Source organism: Rhamphochromis longiceps, linkage group LG7, assembly GCF_057381845.1.
Source record: "Rhamphochromis longiceps isolate RC_006_pf linkage group LG7, R_longiceps_female_GT1.1, whole genome shotgun sequence".
NCBI classification, from domain to species: Eukaryota; Metazoa; Chordata; class Actinopteri; order Cichliformes; family Cichlidae; genus Rhamphochromis; species Rhamphochromis longiceps.
Genome location: NC_140563.1, coordinates 35,400,362 through 35,420,592, shown reverse-complemented (window position 1 = coordinate 35,420,592; position 20,231 = coordinate 35,400,362). Strand labels below are relative to the sequence as shown.

General features: G+C 38.6%; 2 protein-coding genes across 6 annotated transcripts in view; both read right to left on the bottom strand.

The window, feature by feature from the left end:
* Positions 1 to 1,724, bottom strand: part of LOC146665753 (uncharacterized) — a 118,477-nt gene extending 116,753 nt beyond the window's left edge. Inside the window, exon 1 of the mRNA XM_085413495.1 lies at positions 1,398 to 1,724. Coding sequence (XP_085269621.1) covers positions 1,398 to 1,521 — 124 coding nt within the window. The 5' untranslated portion in view covers positions 1,522 to 1,724. The remainder of the gene's footprint in view (positions 1 to 1,397) is intronic.
* A 1,363-nt stretch (positions 1,725 to 3,087) lies between these two features.
* The window catches only part of cacna1bb (calcium channel, voltage-dependent, N type, alpha 1B subunit, b), a 232,620-nt gene continuing 215,476 nt past the window's right edge, over positions 3,088 to 20,231 (bottom strand). For 4 of the 5 annotated variants that reach the window (XM_085413491.1, XM_085413490.1, XM_085413492.1 and 1 more), the window contains 7 exons: positions 19,186 to 19,349; positions 18,586 to 18,715; positions 18,389 to 18,499; positions 15,193 to 15,231; positions 12,638 to 12,902; positions 9,685 to 9,908; positions 3,088 to 8,044 (listed from right to left, as the gene is read on the bottom strand). In XM_085413491.1, coding sequence (XP_085269617.1) covers positions 7,478 to 8,044; positions 9,685 to 9,908; positions 12,638 to 12,902; positions 15,193 to 15,231; positions 18,389 to 18,499; positions 18,586 to 18,715; positions 19,186 to 19,349 — 1,500 coding nt within the window. In that variant the 3' untranslated portion in view covers positions 3,088 to 7,477. The remainder of the gene's footprint in view (positions 8,045 to 9,684; positions 9,909 to 12,637; positions 12,903 to 15,192; positions 15,232 to 18,388; positions 18,500 to 18,585; positions 18,716 to 19,185; positions 19,350 to 20,231) is intronic. The other variant, XM_085413493.1, reaches the window with a different exon arrangement.

The following is a 20,231-nucleotide window of genomic DNA, read 5'->3' as shown; positions in this document are numbered from 1 at the left end:
GGTTTCAGTTTCCACATGTATTCATTACAAACTAAAGGCATTTTTTTGTGAATGATGTCTCCGGCAACTCTTCTTTTCATCTATATTATCTAAAAATTTGTGATTCTGCCTTGTCTAATTCAGAGATAAAAGCATTTGTGTCTTAGATTTTGTCTTGTCTTAGATAAATTGATAATAAATCTAATTAAAGATGAGCGCAACAATGGCACTCTGGCAGCAAGAATCTATATTTAAAAGGCCTTTTTTTTGGTGCAACTTTTAAAATTAGGAATACGAGAGACTTTGGTTTAAGGGCTTCCAATTTGCTGATGTGAAATAGTTATCAGCAGGTTTTAATTTGAATAACAAATGTGCTCTAAAAAGCTTTTTAATTAGTATTTTCTTCTTGTGAAGCTGTCAGAATCTTTAAAATACGCCATAAAAATAAGTGGTCTGTGCTCAAAAAGTAAATAAAGAAATATAGTCACAGCCTGATTAGTTCATTGTGGTCTGACTATTCACAGCATGCAAAAACAAAATTATTCCCTCAGTCTACAAACGCTTTAAGTTTGCTCTCACGCCAAAAAGTGATTAGAGGAAAAACATCAGAGCTGGAGCGACTGCAGTTGTTGAGTGTCGGAGGAGCTGCTGATGAGAAGTGAAATATTTTTATCTGGATCCAAATTGCTCTGAAAAAAATGATGTCATGCTGTGTAGCTGACTAATAGTTCATCCTGCTGTTGTCCTGCTGGGTTATAAGCGCCTTTAAGGGGGATGCATCAGCAAATGTGGCATAAAAAAGGAAAATAACACTTTTGCAGTAAAGGGTGAAGAATACAGAAAAAGCACATTTCCTGGATTTCCAAGAAAACTACAATGATTTTATATTTTATGGCACATAGTAGATGACTTTGTTTAATATGGCAGAACTTAGGAGAGAAATGCATTTTATGGGACTTAAAGTGTTGAAAACTGTGCTAATTTCATTTTAAATGTCAGCGATGCCATGTTGCAGGCAGATTGGGACTTTAAAGCAAAGCTGGGTGGAGGGGTGCAAATGTGAAGAATGTGGCTATAAAACTTCTTTAGGTAACCCAATTGGTCTCAGACGTGGAGCGCTGAGCCAGTGCAGGTGTGCTGAGGAAGACGGTGGAAACTATGAAGTGAAGCCAAAGAAAGAGTTTCTGATAGGCTAAATTCAAAGTTTTGCTGTTAATCATCTTTAAAAAAATGAGGTGTGGGGCATGAACATATTTTGTCTTAATAATTGTGACATGCCAGAAATGACTGAGAACCACAGACTCAACGCATCTCCTTGTAAAAGTTTCCACTGCTGCAAGAGTAACCCTGATCTTATCAGTGAGGTTATATTTATTTCAAAAGCAGAGAGGCTCCACAGGTGTTTGCACCAATCTTACCTGTTTGCAGCATCCCGGAACCGGATTCTCCCCCGAAGTCGACCGATGCGTCGTCAGGTGAGGCGTTGCTCGTCGTGAGGAGCCCGAGAACGCAAACTGTCCATTTTAACAAACAGAGCAACATCTTCCCGGTGTGGCCGCCTTTATGCTTCAGAAATGAAACATATGCAAACTAGAAAAGTACTGAAAGTCTGAACTGATCCGGTTAAAGAGCAGTCAAAGTGGGGAACATTGCTGAATCGTACTTTTTCTATAATTCTGCAGTTTTAATAGGAGCGAAGTGCAGAGTAACTAACTCTTCATCCTCTTCACCTCTCCTCATCCTCCTTCTCAGCCAGCAGCAGCTTCTCTCCTCCTGCAGCTGTATCACATCACTGCAGAGCCAAACGAGCAAAGAGAAGCCCCGCCCCTCTCCTGTTGACCAATTAAATCCCTGCAGGGCCTCCGCCCATTTTTGTTTTCGAGCCTGTCTTCAACTTACTTTTAATTTGTTTGTTTTGAAAAATTGACTCGTTTCCCTCTCTCCACCTCCCAAGAGATGGTTAGAACTTTTGTAATTCCACTCCAAACATACAACATTGTGAGGTGCAAACACAGGCTACAGTACCAAGCTCACAATCCAGGAACCAAAAACAGGAAGCAGTATAGGCAAAGGTAAAAGGGTAAAGGTAGGAAGAACGCCTACTTGGTAAAGTAGGAGACTGGCTGGACATGGGTTAGGGAGATTAAACACTCGTCAAATGTGCAGATTCCAAAGCTACTTGAGACCAATATGGGTTTCTTAAAAACTATGAAATTTTAATAAAATATATCCTCCAGCATGGCAAGTGCACAGTGTAGCAGTGTTTTTTATATCAAGTAATTGAAACGTTTGAATAAGAGGCGGGGATGGAGGAGTCAAAAACACACTTGATTTCTGATAAGTAGACAGGAAGTCAAGTCCTCTGACCTCTGGTCCACTTGTTTTGCTTTAAATTTTGCTTACTGCCTTTTCATCTACTGCTTCCATGTCTCTCACCATCATAACTACTTGTTTTGGTTTAGAACAAGTCTTTCACAACATAACACCTACGTTAATCTTCCAGGTCCTTGTGTTTTTTCTGTACCTCATCAAAGACTCTATATAAAAGAGAGATGTAATGCCTCACACCTGTATCCTTTTTTTATAGCCAGCATGAAGCAACTCATGTGCTTATAAAAAGACTTCTGGTTATATGGAAGACTTTGGGTGAATGGAATTTGGCTTTCTTGCTCGTTACGTTCATGATGACTTTATCATCATACTGAATACATGTTTATTTATAAATGATGGTTCCTTGTACAGAAAGACACATATAACATGTTATGCATGTAACAGCTTGTCAATCACCCAATATGCTTGTGATGTCTGGTTCAAACAACGGCTGATTACATCTGTACTCATGTGGTTGGCATCCTAATCTCCAGATATCAGGTAGCACAGCACCAGTTTTAGTGTGTTTAAAACTTGAGAAGCCGGGATTTGTTAAAATTCCTATTTAATTAATGTCTACTGAATGCTTACCTTCCTTTTCCTTGTAGAAACCACCGAAGGTCTCAAGCTAACAAAAAAATGTTAGCTCTAATAAAATGGTAAATAATACCAAACTCAATCAAGAGACATTTCAAGGAAATCTTCAGACACCGACATTTCATAATCATACCTCTTTATTCAATGACTTATATTCATACAAAATCTATAGGTAGAGTCCAAATGACTGCAGGACAGTCAAGTAACAGATCAGGCAGCGAAGGATCAGCCACTCCAGAACCTCTAATCTGCTTCCACTTTGGTGGTTCTGTGAGAAAATGTTATTCAAGCTTGTTTTCTTTTTTTTTCTTTACCTGAAACCGATACATCGTTTGTTTAGATAATCAGAAAATACAACCAAGGAACGAATTGTACAAATCATGGACATAATGAAGCCAAACAATACTTCTATTATTATTATTATCTTTGTTTCTTTTTTTTCTTTTCTTTTTTTAGCACATGCACATTTTCTTTTGAGAACATGCAAAGAGGACATGTCCAGAGGGGGATGGGAGGGGAGCTTTAGAAAACTGGAAGAGGAAAACTTGGCACCCTGGTTACGTAGGGCTCACTGGAGGTTTGAAAATAAGGTCTTTGACATAAACACAAATCTCTGCCCCAATATAGCAACTTGCAATGAGACAACAAGCAATCTATTGTTGCCCTGATGAAGAACAGAGTCACACCTTTATGGTCTAAAATCCCGTGAGATCCATCAAGTACATTGCACAATTAAGAGAAAAAAATTACAACTGTATCTGGATAAAATCAGACCGGGTTAGAATATTTGCAAATAATTTGCATGTTTATAAACTTGCCAGAACAAAATAGGCACAGAGGTTTTGTACTATAATAAAAGCAGGAGGTTTTTCAGATATCAGATAACAAGGACTATAATCATCACCTCCATGGTTGATATAAGAAACAAATTCTTGCCTATTTTCAAAGCTTTACAACCTAATGTATAGCAGTGTACATTTAAGTAGCAGGCTGTCATTAAAGAGAACTCTTTCAGCCATGTACTTTAAAGGATAGGGCTGGCCATGTTCTGCACTATTCCTATTTGGAAGCCAATAAAAGAACTAAACAAAGAGTGGATTTAAGTATTCTCTGTGTATTCAAAACTGCTGCCCAGAAACGATTTAAAATTCATCAGTGAACCACACGCTTGCACTGGGTGACACTTTCCTTCCTTTCCTAAACAACAGTTCAAGTCCCACAAACACTTTCTTACTATCCAATAATTTTAATACTCAAATTTGTGACAAAATAACAGTTTTCAGTGACTTTTCTTAGGATATTTATGAATGTGTAGATTCTGTAGGTAAGGACCAATATTTTTGATACTGTAAGTTAACTGGATTATATAGTATGGTTTAGATATTACATATTGCTTTATTGACCTCTCATGTTTAAACGCGCTTAAGATGCATGTAGCTAAATCAAAATAAAGCACTGGCCCTATATCTTAAGTTAGATTTAAAACTTTGCTAAATGTGACTCAGAATAAAATATAGGATTCATTTAACAAGAACAAAATTTAGGAAAAAGAAAAATAATTAATGTGTTTTTTTGGATCAGTTTATGTGGTTTAGTTGAGGCTCTAATTGAACATAAAAAAAACCCTTTTGTTGTTAGCGTCACGAGCAAACTAATACATGTAAGCTAGCCTGTTAGAAATGCTTGTACTGGACTTCACGTTGGTTTTCACTGCTGCAATTCATATTGAAATACAAAATACACCAGGCCTTGTGTACAGTTGTAGTACCAGTTTCATTAATCCCACAAAATTTTGGCTGAAATTCAGTTTTCATTTAATTTACACTTCACAATCCTATTGTCAGCTAGCAGATCAAGCTACTCATGAGCATTTTGGCTAACCTTACGATACAGAAAATAACATCTAGTAATAACATCTGACATCTAGTATTTTTAACACTTTTAAAGGACTGATTGATGAAATTTTAATGCCTTAATTTTAGATAATAAGTGACCATGCTCTAAAAATGAACAGTTAAAAACAGATCGGTGCCCTAATGTAGCAAAAGTGATACTGAAAGATAAATTGACATCTTTAGTCCACAGGGGTAAAAGAATGGCATCAGTTAGAGATGTCTGCAATCATAACCCAGTGTGCTTAAACAATGAAGTAGCATCACATAACCAGAATTACCAGATCGCTGCATTTTATTAGTTAACCCCCCCCCCCCCCCCCCCCCGGATTCTTTTAATATTAATATTCTGCATTTTATATATTCTTTAATATATTCTTACATTATTTATATATGTTTTAATATTCAAAAAAATTATAGTGAAATATAAAAATGAGATGACAGAACAGGAAATGTCAGGCTGGTTATCCTTTTCATCAGAAAGCTCCAAAGTCATTGCAACAGAGATTTTTCAATATTAGTTTTCAAGAAGGTTTTAAGATTACATTTGCACTAATTTTATATGCACTTTTTAACTTTCTAAAGATCAATATAGAGCTGGAAATGTTTGCCAACAAATTACTAGCACCAACCCAAGTAGTTTTTAAGTTGAAAAACATTTCTAAAGTCTACAGTAACTAAGTTTAAAAAAATAATTGAAAAAAATACTCTACAAACACAAAATGTAAGATATGAAATTTATAAAATTATATTTTGTTATCTATTCAGAAAGGTTGCCATTGCTAGTTGTATAAATGGGCTTCAGGCTAATAAAGCACAGAAAGAACTGAGTTTTGGTTTGAAATTTGTTGACTGTAAAGAAAATAGAGTATTGCAAGCCTTATTCTGTGAGGATTTATACCCTGCCCAGTTGGAAGAGGTAAAGATTCAGAGGAGTTGGTACAGGTCTGGTTCAGCTCTCACTTTTGAGTGACATAAAACCACTTCATTAACAATCTGAAGAATCTGGCTCTCCCAGCAAGTTTAAAAACCACTACAATTATTTAAAAATACAACTTGACCCAAGTCTGGAAAGAGAAGAACACAGTTTTATATTTTGGGTGGTTCTATCTGAGTAGGCGTCGTGCAGTCAACTTGCAAACCTCAAAAATGCCCTGTGAATTCACTTATATCCACTTGGATACCATTCGTGCCTTTAGTGTGTGTTGTCAGTTAACTGTACACATATGATACATTTACAATTTACAGCTCTTCACACATGAATGTAAAATTTGGTCACAGTCACACTAAAGCCTGAATCTGGAGTTTCCAGAGGGTAAAGCTACAGGGCGGATGAAGTGTCGTCTTGTTGCATAGCCCTACTTTAAGTCAACAGTCAGCAGCAACAACACAACTCTTTATTGTACCTATAAATACGCACACAGGTACCCTCGCGCAAAACTTTGTCTGAGGAAAGATTAGAAGATAGGAAACCCGTGAAATTTGGGCAAATATGGCCAAGAAGGGATTTGCTTGAGGAGGCAGATTTGTCTGGATGTGAGATTCATGTTCAGAAAATCATAAAAAAAAATGGCACTTTTCCCCTCATTCAGAGAATGTTTTCTACCAAATGTCTGGCAGTATATCTGAAAGAGAAAGGCAAATGCTTACCACACACCCTCAGGCAAAAGTACAGACACTATTTTGACAACCCTGGCATGCACTACACTTTGGATCTCTAATTTTAATCTTCCTACGAAAAGATTCATCACAAAAGAAATGTTTTGTTTTGTTTTTGATTTTTTGCTTTCAACCCAGATTCAAACACAAGTTTTGTTCTGACCACGTTTTTTTTGTTTTTGTTTTTGCTTTTGCGTTTTTTTAGCTACACCCAACCTCCACTGACCCAAAGTCAGGCTCCATTTTAATACATTGTGGTAAAAGAGGCACTTAGTAGTTAGCCACTTAATGTCAAAAACGAGTTGTTCTAGTCCCTATGTGCTCTCACAAAATTACATCTGGGAGATTTTACAAAAGTGGGATTCTAAAAACTCAACTCTGGTCTTATCTTAAGTCATTGTGTGACTCTTGTGTTTAATGGGTGTTATGACAGAATTTTAAGACATACATTAAAAACAAAAAGCTTTCCTAATCTGCTCTGGTAAAGATGTGCTGCAATACAATAAAGAAACAAACCAGGAGAAAGCAAGAGAGAGAAATTTGGTAACAAAATAAGACATACAGCAATAAAAAGTGTGGTGTGGGCAGTCATATCAATGCCGGGGATGAGCATCAGTCTAAAGCACAAACAACAGGGATATTTTGGCTTTTGTCTTCTTCTCCACTGAATATACTGGCCAAGGCAAAATACTTGAGAGCCTCCACATGTGCGCTAATTCCAGTGCAAGTAAAGGGGTTAGAAAAAGTCAGTGTTTTTCTCTTGAAAGTGGTTGATATATTAAAAAGACAGTAACACTAAAAAGCTGTAATTATTTCTGATCCCCTCTCAGAGCGCTTTCCACTGACTTTCCCTCATCGTGTTTTCTTCTGTATCAGTCGCCTGGCCTCCTGTTGTACCAGCTCCTGACCTGAGCGCTGAGCAGCACTCATGAGCTGCCCCATTCTAGCTAACAGCAGGCTTTCTAAAATTTTCTGCCACGTTAGCACCAGTCATCCTCCTCCCTCTCCCTGAGACTTCCTGCTCCTCTATTCCCAGGCCCAGACGAAGAGTTGACCCCAAGAGTGAAGTGGTACCCATTAGGCATGACCACTGCTCGGCCCTGTGTGGTGGGTGCTGTGACGGGTGTAGCAGTAGTTGGGTGAGATGCGGAGGCTGTAGAGGAGGCAGCAGTTCTGGCAGAGCGGCCTCCTCCTTGGCTGCTTAAAGCATCCTGGAAGTCCTCCTCATCAAGGAGAGCCTTCTGAGACGAGTCCTGCTGCTGCCGGTTTAAATTAGGGTCAGACCCAATTCGAGTAATTGGTATTGGGGACTCCTCGTGGGCTCCGAGTAAGCGATCATGCTCTGAAAGACCACGGCTGAAGCGAGTCTGGTGCCCTGTTGTAGCCATGATGGCACTGGATGGGAGATTGGAGGGGTTGGTAGTCTTGTAGGCCACAGCGGGACGAGGGGTGAGGGGCGTCTGGGGGAGCTGCCTGCGACCACGACCCGGTGTGCTTGAACCAGATGGAATTGTTCCGTGGCCAGATTTAACCACACTGCCGCCATGCTGAGAAAGGAAAGACTGAATGATTTAGTTGCACAACAGCGACTTTGAAGGATTAATCCTTTTTTTTTAGTTTTAATGTTTGTTATTTGTTCACCTGTCCATACATCCTGTAAAGACATCCCTTCTTTATGTTATCTAAAAGCACAATAAGCCACATGGGCACAAATATACAGACCAATGTTACTATGAGAAGGCAGCAGGTTTGTTGCTGTAGTTGCAGACACAAGGGAGGTCCAAGCTGAAACCATTAATTAGGACTGATTTGCATAAAAGCATAATAGCCTTTTAAGAAAAAACCCCACCAGAAGTGTTTCTGGGGACACAATAATGAGATGGACCAGATGGGGAAGTGACAGAAACCAAAACATTTCAGTTTTTGCAGCATTTTTTTTGTGTTTTCGTTGTGTTTTGTGTGCGTTTGCAGCATTTTTCTGTTTGCTGGTGTTTTCTTAAGTTGCAGTCCATGTGACCTTTCAGTGCTACCATATTAAACCCTAGTGGGGTTGTCCCTTTGAAGGTGGTCCTTAGAGTCACTGACCCATTCTGTCATCATATGAGTCACATGAACCAAGGAATTGGTCATTATAGTCACATGAGCCAAGGTGTGAATTCTTTGAGGCACTACTGCCCCACCTTGCAATCAATTGAGTTATTAAGGTCATGTGGACCAAGGTGTAACTGGGGGCTAAATGCCTGTAATGCGATCTCAGGACCACCATAAAGGTGAAAAACTTTTTTAAAACTGAAGCCTCTCAGATTAAAGGTGGAACATCTTCATGAACCTAAAAAGAATTACAACTGCCTTCTACTCAACGGTTTAGGACTTCCTTTGGGATGGTGCACAACCTGATGAATGTTGGCTAAAAAAAAAAAAAAGTATGAACATGCTCTCAAACTCATTCCTCGGATGACATGGACTTAGATACTGTGGACAGCTTAACTGAATACTGCTGAAAAGTGCCTGGTTATAGTTGGAAACACACCTTTCATGATCAGAGAGTTGTTGTCTGCTCTCTGTAAATTGTAAATTGGGCAGGGATAGCTCAGTAGGTAGAGTGGTGGCCCCATGATTGGAAGGTCGGGGTTCGATTCCCCTGAACAGCTACCCTGAGGTACCCCTGAGCAAGGTACCGTCCCTACACACTGCTCCCCGGGCGCCCAATGGCTGCCCACTGCTTCACTGAGTGAATGGGTTAAATGCAGAGAGGAATTTCCCCACGGGGATCAATAAAGTACACTTTCTTTCTTTCTAAACACAGCGAAGAGAGGACTTCCATGGAGAGATCTATAAATATCCGCCATTCTGGAGAAGATCTGAACATGCCTGAGAGGATGAACTTTAATGGGAGATTGCCCAAATCAGGTTTTGATGGAACTCTTCCCAGAACTTACTGATCATTCCTCATACAGCGCGATCACTCAAAAAGATTTTTTTGAAAAACTTAAACATCAAATTATTAAACAAATCTAGAGGCTTTCATTGTTGATTAAGCTCAAAACTGCAATTTAAATGGGTGTTGATGCAAATGTGGATGTAGATTGACTAAGCTGTAAGTCAGGCCACTGTTTGAATACATACAGACTGCATAACAAGCAAGCTGTTAATCACTAAGCCACATACAGTTTGGCAGGTAACTCACCTGTCTGAGGAAACCAGAGTCCTGTCCCTCTCCTGGAGACGTGGATCGGCTGGGACCAGCTGACTTGGTGTGGCTCTGCTCTCTGCTGCCGTAACGCTCACAGGAATAGTAGCGCTGCTTCTCTCCCGCTGAGGAGTGGTGCCTCCTCTCATGAGGCCGACTGCGGTCCCGTTCCCTTGCTCGCTCTCTGGACAGTCCTTCAGCTGAGGGATCGGTAAATGAATCTGGAGGATGGTACCATCAAAATTGTATATAAATAAAGTTATCTGATTATTATATTATCCTACTGGATAACAGTATCTTGGGGTCTTGTTCACAAAGTTAAAAAGACAAGATTGAAAGATGGATTGGTGAAACTTGCCAATACATTGTGGTGAAGAGAGAGATGAGCATAAAAACGACCCTGTTGAGTTACTATTCAATCTACATTCCTACCCCCACCTATAGTCATGAGCATAGAATGAATGAGGACTGAAAGAATGAAACTGTGGATACAAGCAGCAGAAATGAGTTTCCTGCAAAGGGTGAGAAGCTCGGACATTTGAGCAGCCCACTATTCCACACTGAATTTGGGAATTTCTAGGGTTTACAAAGAATGGTCCAAAAAAGAGAGCAGCAGCTGAGATTTTCTTTTTTGTTTGTTTGTTTTAATCAATGAAAGAAAAAGAAAAATTCAAGCTTTCACATTAATATACAATTCAATTTGTAAGGTTTTGGAACAGAGCATTCACAGGAGACCTTTATGAAGTGCTAAGGTACAGACAGAAAAAGAAATCCCCAGCAAAATTCGTCTAATCATATGGAAAGACTGACATGAGAAACTCCTGACTGAAGCACTGCAGAAAACCCTTCACCTACATAACCCGATCATGGAACTTTAATCCTATGAAGAATTTCAGCAGCAATGCCTGAAAGGAAAAGTTTGGATTGCTATCTGTTTCGCTATTGAAGTGATGCCAAGTTCTGGTATTAAAATAGTCTCCTTGTAGATTAAAAGCTAACTAATTAATCAATCATTCAACACTCTTAAATAGTCAGTGTATCTACTGAACATTAGTGTTGTAGGTAAGTTTTATAGGATGTGCCGAAAGATCTAAAGTTATCCAAGAAAGAGGACAATTTAATACATAAAAACAGTAAAAAAAATATTCTTTGTGCAAAACCTAACTAAGGAAGTGTGATGCAGGCAGTTTGACAGCTAAAAATGTCTGTCTAGATATCAGTCAGCCGGTAGCTGGCAGAGGAAAAATCAGGGGATCTTAGATATCATAAACATCTGCGATAAATGTCTTTGTAATCCATCTAACAGCACACATCCATCTTCTTACCAAAATGTTTCGTGTTCTGTAATCCATCACAAACTGCAAAAAATAGTTTTTTTCAAATGTTCATAATTAAGAAACCAGTGGCTGCAAATTCTGACCTTTTGTTCAGTTTACTGCTGTTATATATGGGTACTTTTCATTGTTTCACAAAATGAATGTGTTTTTAGTAGAGACTGGTTGGTTCTTGCTGTTAAATACCTGATTGAGATATTGAACTATAAAAGTTTTCTTTATGTTTTGACATCACAAGAGAAATATTTTATTTCTGTTGGCTGAGGATAAACACAGATTTTGTCACCCAAAACAGGTCGCAGCAAACAGCTGCCCCTCCTAAAGCCTGGTTCTGACAAGGCATTGGCTGATTGTTGGAGTTTTCTCTGTATTATTGTATTGTCCCAACCTTACAATACAAAGGGTGTTGATGACACTGATGTTGTGATTTGGATCTTTATAAAATTGAATTGAAATGCTTTATAAGAGGAGTTTCAGTTCAGTAAAAGTACAACTGTGGCTATAGAATTATGTTTACTGAATTGAATGATGGGTCGAGACATTTTTAAAGAGTTCTCTTTTGTTATTATGTGCTGTACATTATAAATCAAAAATCTTTACTAATCATATAATCAGAGATGGGCTGTAATCCGATTACTCTTTTCAAGTAACGAGTAAAGTAAGGGATTACTATTGCAAAAACAGTAATTAGATTACCGTTACTTTCCCGTAGGAACGCTGCGTTACTAAAACCGTGATTTTCTTGCGAGAATGTCTCACGACAGTGACTTAAGCGAGTGCGAAGTTCGTGACAACAGCTGTGTGCAGATCAACAATGGATAATATATCGAGTGCGGGAGAGAGTATGAGCGTGCAGCGTTTAAAGCGTGGAAGTACTGACCTTACTTTGAGTTTGATTCCATAAAAAGTGACAAAAACATTAGTGTCCGTTGTGCGTGGGAAGAAAACTTATTTTTACAGCGAAAAAACCCCTAAACTTCCAAGCAAGCACCGAGTGCACTACGATGTAATGGGAAATTCACAGAGAAACTCGCGGATTCTTCAACTGACCGCGGCACACCTGCACCAGGGTAAACCTCCGCCTACCGTAGTCCTGCTTTACAGGTGAAAATAGAGCAACAGGACCGCTGAGTCTTTGACTTTATTTATTTTCTGCTGTGTTTTACTTGCATCTATTTGAAAGAGTGAGTGTAAACACAAAAAACTATTTTATTTTATGTGCTGGAATGTGCAGAAAATAGGTTTAAATGTTAAACGAATTTCTTCCAGTCAGAGAATGTTGCATATAATTTAATGTTTGCTTGATGCATAAAGTTAAAAGATTAAAACTAATAAAACAAGTTTTAAAAAGGGACTTTTCCATTTGATTACATTCTGTATGATGGATTATGTAGAAAAAGTAGAATTGGGCTGAAAGATCTATCACTTTATCACCTCTTCAGGTTGTAAATCGTGTTTTTAAAAAGTAACTAAGTAACTAAGTAATTAATTACTTTTGAAAATAAGTAATCAGTAAAGTAACGGGATTACTTTTTGGGGGAAGTAATCAGTAATTAGTTACTGATTACTTTTTTCAAGTAACTTGACCAACACTGCATATAATAAGAATGCCTCACCAACGGTGCTGGATGGCTGCACTGATGCAGCTCTATCCAGAGACTTCTGCTTCTTGTCTTTGTCCTTATCCCTGCGTCTATGGCAGCGGTGATGGTGGTGATGGTGGTGGGCTCTGTCTTGGCCCTGGACCTGGCCCATCCCTCCAGAGGACTGAGCCTGACCGGGGCGTTCCAGGTCATAGTCCTTCAGCCCGACATCCTGGTAATAGTGCTGTGGTGTCAGCGAGGATGCTGAGCGCTTTATTGGACTGAGGTCCACAATCGGCTGAGAAGGGAAGACAGGTGTGTTATGAGACTAGAGCGCGTGAAGCTGGAAGTAGTTGTTTTTACCCAAATCAATTTTAGTAAATCACCAAAAATATGCACAACACACAATGAGACAGCCTTTTGTTTAAAGACTGACATTCGATCCCATCTACTCAAAGCACAGATGTTAAAAAAATTAACAAGAAGGAACAAAAATCTGTCACACAACTTGAAGCTACTGGACTTCACTAGCAACTCTGTTAGTGAACAAAGAAAAGGTGGGGGTGGTGACACTGGCTCTGTGGCATTTTATTCTTTTCCCAAGAGGGTACATCGAACTTTACAAAGAATGTAAATAATGAGTCAATTACTACAAGGTTAGCCTCAAATTAAGGTTGTGGCAGCTTGGGTTGTCAAAATATCAAGTTACTCTGTATTATTGTGGCTAAAGAAATTTATGATCAGGATTATATCTGGGAAAAAGTGATTTTGTTTGTACAGCTTGACTTTTTCATGGTGCTTTGTCTCTTTTTGTAAATGAATTATGTTAGAAATGCCTGTATAGAGGAGATGAGAAAGTCAATAACTGTAACTAGCTAATTACAGTGTCTTGTGCTTGTGCTTTTTTTTATTATCCACTGTTTTTAAATTCCACTACATTGTGAATACCCAGTGCCCAAGTGACAACTTATTGTATCGTTTTTAGCCATCAGGCCTAAAATTTAGTTGCTTGTTGCTTTGCTTTACTCCCCATTGAAAACAGACATTCCAACCAACAGCTATATCTTAATCTAATTACTCACATCCATGTGAAGATGATCCAGACACTCATATTTTGCCAAAATATGGCCATGTACACCCAAAGATAGTTTACCTGTGCTACATTCAACCAAAACATGCTGGAAACACAGTACTGATGTATCAGTAGTTGTGATTAACTTTACAGAGACATTAGTATTATAAGTATTTATGTCTGTGTCTGCCTGATTAAAATAATTTTCCTTTTTGCTCTGTTTTGGGTCTACCGTACCAGCGCCTGAGAAAATAGGCTCATTAGCTGCTTAGTGAGCCATTATTTTTTACCAGACAGCCTATAATATGTAGTGTTTAAAGCAGAATTATATAGAGGTGTGTTGCTTTAAATTTGCACAGTCATCCTTTATTTTCCCTGAAGTACTTTGAATAAATGCCTGGAGGACAGTGACACTCTCTCCAACAAAGTCTTACCTTACTGACCAGTACAGCTACCAGGTAACTTGTGTGATAGGAAGCTGGAACAGCAGCTGAGTTACAACCCCACCTGCTGGTTACTGTGTAGATTTTATTTAATTATTTTAGCTAATCAAAAACATTGTCTTTAATCATACTGTAAGCCCACTAAAAACAGATAAACACGGTTGGTGGATAAACGTTTTTTTCTTTCATTTCTTCTTTATTTTTTTGTACATTGGTTGCTGCTTTCACAGGCAGGAATAGGTTGGACGTGCTGTTCTTTTTGTTCCTACCTCACAGTCTAGCCTGTAGCAACAGTCACACAACAATATCACAACACTGCCAACAAAATAAAATCTAAATCATATTACCAAGTCAGTTTATCTAGTCCACAGTCTTAAAATCTTACCTCTTAGATTAGTGGTATAATCTCTCAATTCTTCCTGTCTCTATTCACACCACTGGAAGAAACAGTGATGTGATAGAAAGGTTTTCTGTCTTTTAACAGAGAACATGCCTTCAACTAAGAGGCTATAAAAGATTCGATTTTGTCTGGAAAAATAAGATTTTAAGACCAAACATGACAACAAATGACAGATAAAGTTGGAGAAGGTTTTAAAAAGAAAACCTTTTAGATAGCAGAAAAGCAGCAGTACTGTCTCAACCTTGTGTTTCTTTTTTAAAGATCACACTAACTCACAAGCAAAAACTACACACTAGATAACAACACTTACATACATACACCCATTTTTACCAAAGTGTAGTACTGTACTGCTGTAACAAATACTGAAAAGCAGGACAGAGTGCTTGACATACCTCAGTTAAACATACAAATGCTTTTTCTGGGTATGTTTAACGGCTAATACTGGGTTTTAATGTGTCTACTGTGTCTATGAACAGGCTAATGGGATGAGCAGTTATTAAACTGTGAGGTGGGGGGTCATTTTATCAATGATGGTGGGGAGGGTGTGAACTCCTGTGATGAGAGGAGCACATGGAGGTAAACAGACATGAGAAAAGAAGAAAAAGAAGAGGGTGTGGACAAGAGGAGGAGAGAGGAGAAGAAAGAGAGGTGTGGCACAACAGGTGGTACATACTGCCAGGTGGGTCCCAGGGGCGTGGCGAGGGTGGCTCCGCTATCAGACAGCACACACAAGAGGAGGTGGGCAAAACATTAGCAGTGAGCATCGAAATCAGGAGAAAGGGAAGACAGAAAAGGAGAGCAGAATCTGAAGAAGGATGAGTCAGTTGATATTCTGCCTTATATTTCTGTCAATGAAAAGACCAAAACCAACAATGTGTTCATCCTGCTTGTCAACGCACACATGTGTCATCATTACCAGACAGAGACATCGGCTGTATGGAAACTACCACAAAATGTGGTTTTTAGTCATTTTAATACTTAACGGCTGTCTGTATGTAGACAGGAGGAAACAGTCACGTGATAGAAAGTCTTTCAAACTTTTAATACTGAAAAAGTAAAAGGTTAGATTTTGTCTGGAAAAACAACAAATGGCAGATATGTGTCATTTGTATAAAGCCACAAACTTTACAGGTGTGTAGCTGATATCAGGCATAGCATTAGTTTTATACAAGCCATGGAGACCAGATCAGCTATGTCAGCTGATCTCAATGACAACACACTTTTTCTTTCCTTCTTCACATTTAAATGGCAAATCTCACATCAATGCCACGTCTGTTGTCATTGATACCCACTTTGTTTTGTATAGGGGCCTCACTGCAGCTCTCTCTGCCTCTGGCTGCAATATCATGCCATGCCATCAAGTCGAAATTATTGCAGATGGAATAACAATCTTCTTTTTGATCAAAGCGATCCGGACTCCTGACTGAAATGAAGGCTGAGTTCAAAGATGGATGTAGTAGGAACTCACTGAATACTTTGGTCTGAGCATAAGCATGGTGATGGGCACTGCAGCTGGTGTGAATCATGTCCTGAATTTGAAATTAACTTTGCCCATATGTGTGGTGGCTCACAGTAGCGTATGGTGTTCAGGTGGGAGGAGAGGATCTAACAGGGGGGAGGTGCTCAAAACCAGGCTTAGGGGTGATGAGAATGTCTTATAACATGTTCTGCTCAATCTGCTGCCAGTCTTATGATTTTTTTGCAATAAGAATAAGGTGCAGTCGATGTGTTCAAATGCTTTTAAAAGACAATTAAGTAGAAAAGTGTACAAAATTGTCTCTTTATCATGTGTTCACATTGTTCTGCTTTGCGACTTCCAAGAGAAGCTGCTTCTTCTGTAATGTTGCCTCCTTGGAGTATTTTTATTTACCACAAACTCATGTATATTTCACTTCACTAAGCCCTATTGCAACCGGCACCTCTGTATGTACACCAGCTACATTTGACATTATTTTGTGTCTTTAAAAACATTAAAAGAGCATCAAAAATGTGACATTTGCAGTATTTACTCATACTTGATTCATCTTTGCTCTAAAAACAAGTATTAGAAAAAGTGTTAAATATTAATCGATCAACTTGCACATTGTTGGGTTTGATCCTTTGCAAAAACGTCTTAACAGAAATGAAAAACAGAGTAACTCCAGCCTGGTCCGTTAAAATAGAGAGAGCGTGAGAAATCAAAATGCAACATAAACATAAGGAAAGCACATGTTACGTGTTGTGGAAGAGAGCAGAACGACAGAGACAGACACACAAACGCAGACAGGCAAACGGCAAGGCTAAACTGACAAGATCTGACAGGTGGAAAAATCCAGAAACACAGAAATGATGGACAGAAAATTTATCTTAACATGACATCCAAATGCAGCAGCCACGAGCAGCTACTGTAACTCACAAACGTGAAATAATTAATAATGGTTGCTAAAAAAGTGCATGTCATAAAAATGAACAAATTAGTGCAGTCACGCAAAACTCAGACGTTCTTGTAGGTGAGCGTGATTACAGTAATTATCATAAAAATGTAAGAAAATTATAGGACTTTAAAATTTCAACTAGACCAGTCAGTACCAAACTGGTTTCCTTGACAACAGGCCAGTTTGATTTTTATGCCAGCTTTTTCAATCTGCATCGCAAAAACAAAAACTGAAAGATACCTAATTTTAATGTTATATAATAATCATGCAGCATATGGTTTATGACCTTTTTTAATATAACTATGTAAAGTGTTAACATTTGTCTCTAAATTGACTGCACTACGGTCACATGACTTCACCACCTAACCTCCTATGTTAGCTATGATATAGCTTCTCATTCAGCTGTTTGGTAGCAGACCTATTTTTATGTTCTAGAATGAAATGCGTAGTGTATTTAATGTAAAATCTTTGAAGTTTACATTAAATACACTTATCAATTCATGCATTTAACAAAAAACTCGCTGTTTTAGCGACAACTGAACTGGAGTAACTGGTGCAAAATGTCAAATCATTTCTGGGTTTTAAGACCCATCCCTGCAGCACTCTACACTCATAGAAATGCATATTATAAAATACTTTATTTTAGTGTTTGGTCGCAGGAGATATAAACTTAAAGTTAAACATCTTAGGTAATGTGCTTAGCTGTTTCCATTCAGACATTTACAAAAGAAAAGCATTACTGTCATGTCTGTGCATTATGTGAGCTTTTAATATCTGAGACGTCATATCTAAGGTTTATCTATCACTTTTCTTTAAAAGAGATTTCAAGCTTGTCATGCTTTAAGAACTCTCAGTGCTGTATCTCATCTGGTTATTGCCTTGGTAATATCATTGCCTTTTATACATCAGTACAAATTAACAAAACCTTATATCGCATCAAAGGTAGAGTAATTGTTGTTTCTACACTGGATGCATTTTAGTTAATGGATTTGGTAACGAGCGAGCTATGATCAAAGTACAGAAACCAAAAAATTAGACACAGTATTTTATAGTTCCAAATATTTTTGTCCCTGCCAGGTGTGATAGCTCCTCTCAGTTAGTGTGAAGCTGCTTCCTGTTAACTAATTTCCTCTATCTGCATATTTATTGTATCTTTTATTCTTTACACATCTCCATGCTGAATTTCCTCCTTGGTAAAATATCTGAAATTCTCAGGGGAGGTCAACAGGCTGAATTGATGCGGACTGACAGAGAGCCACTGCTTCCGGCTGCATTCTCTAACCAGTAACCCTTCAGCAGCCCATCAGCCTTTTTCAGTCCATTTTATCTAAAAAAAAAAAAAGTTGCACAATTTCTGGACTAAAACAAGAATCTAGAAAACAAAAAAGTATTGTAAGATTCTTCCTGTGAGTAGTAAAACAAGAGGCATGACCTCATGAGCACCAGAGAGCTTACGTAGTATTCAGCATTTAGTCGGGGAAGAGAGGCTGCTCTGCAGTGACCTTCCAGGCTGGGATATGCCTCTGCATCTGAAGTGTTCTCCACCTGCTTCAGTTCAACCTGTTCCTAAAGGAAAGACAACACAGGCATAAGTGCATATACTTAGAGTGTATGTTATATAATAAACATTTTAATGACTGTGATTTTTTTACCTGAGGTCTTGTTAAATTTTGCACATCCTCCGACTGGCCTCTCTGCAGCTTTCTTCGACTTTTGGGCCTCTGTGAAGCCTGAGAAACATCTCCAGACTGGGAATGTTTTATGGCAGTCCTGTGGTTGAGTCTGTGCAAGAAAAAAAAGACTCTGACTGTAATATCGGATGCTGTCAGCAGTGCAGTGTCAAGGAGGTTTTACTTCAGGTCTGTAGTTTAATTCCAGTCATTCTGAGCCTGCTGGATTCAGATGAACTCATTGATTTCAGTTTGATTTCCTCAAATAAAACTGTAAACAATTCAAACCCTGCTAGGTTATAATGGCCAGGGATGTGGTTGAATATGAACAGGAAAAAGAAATCAAAATAACTCAATCTGGCTGCCGTTGTATCTGGTTTGCCTGCAAATGTTTCACAGATCAACAGTTTATGGCTTTTTCTGAGCATCTGTTTGTGCAACGTGCATCGTGTGGAGAACCCCGAACAATCTGAGTCAGCTGTCTAATGAGGGAGTAATTCTTTGCAATGATATTCTTTGCAATGCTGATGACTCCCAGCTTGTCATTCCTTCATTTGGAACGACATAGATAAAGTCACTTACATTGTGTCCTTGTTAATCAAGGTGTTGGTGTAGGTAGCTGTCGAGGCCTCTGGTTTCTTTTCAGGCTCAGGTGAGAGGACTTGTTTGGGCCTGGAGAACGGTGGTTCTATTTCCTGTATGTGAGTGAATGGCAGTACAGGACGGAACAAGGACCCCAATTTACTCTGGAGAAAGAAGGATAGCATAGAGTTGACAAAACATCAGTGGAGAAAATATTAAAGCTAGTATAATTATATTTAAATCTACTTATTAACACATCTAACACGTACAAAGGTTAATGCTATAGACTATTTTTTTCATCTTGATTATGAGCCAGCCAACCATCATTTCCTAACAGGGCATGTATTGAAACACGTGCAAAAAGGCATGCAAATATTTAAGGCAAAAACAGAATTTGTATAGTTTTATCAAGGTTGAAAGTCAGTATTTGGTACAACCACCTTTATTCTTTAACACAGCTTGAACTCTCTAAGACAAACTTTCTTCAACTAGTCTTCAGAAATAGTTCTCCGGGCTTCTTGAAAGACACTGAAAGCTCTTATTTGGATGTTGGCAGATGATCCCACACTGCTTCAATACTGTTGGGGTCTGGGCTCCTCTGAGGCCGATTCATGACTGATAGTGTTTCATTGTGTGTTTTTCTATCCAGGTATGCTTTTACTGCACTGGCATTGTGTTTGGGATCATTATCCTGCTGAAAAATGAAGCCACTCCCAATCAAGTGCTTTCCAGATGTTAATGCATGATGGATCAAAATCTGATGTTACTTTTCTGATTTCATCAGATTTGACCACACCCCATACACCACTGGCTTAAATGCAAAGAAACTGAGCAATGACAGAGCCTTTAATGTGTTTTACAGATGGCTGTAGACACTCACTGTTGTCCTCCAATTGTCCGTTTCCAGTGCAGTGTAAGTGTTTTGCTAATAGTTCCTTTGGAACAGTTTGATATTGGGCATTTAGTGGGAAATGGGATCGAATTATGTGTTTTTGTTACCGATTGCTAGTAACAAAGTGCCTATACATACAACTAAAAACATAAAG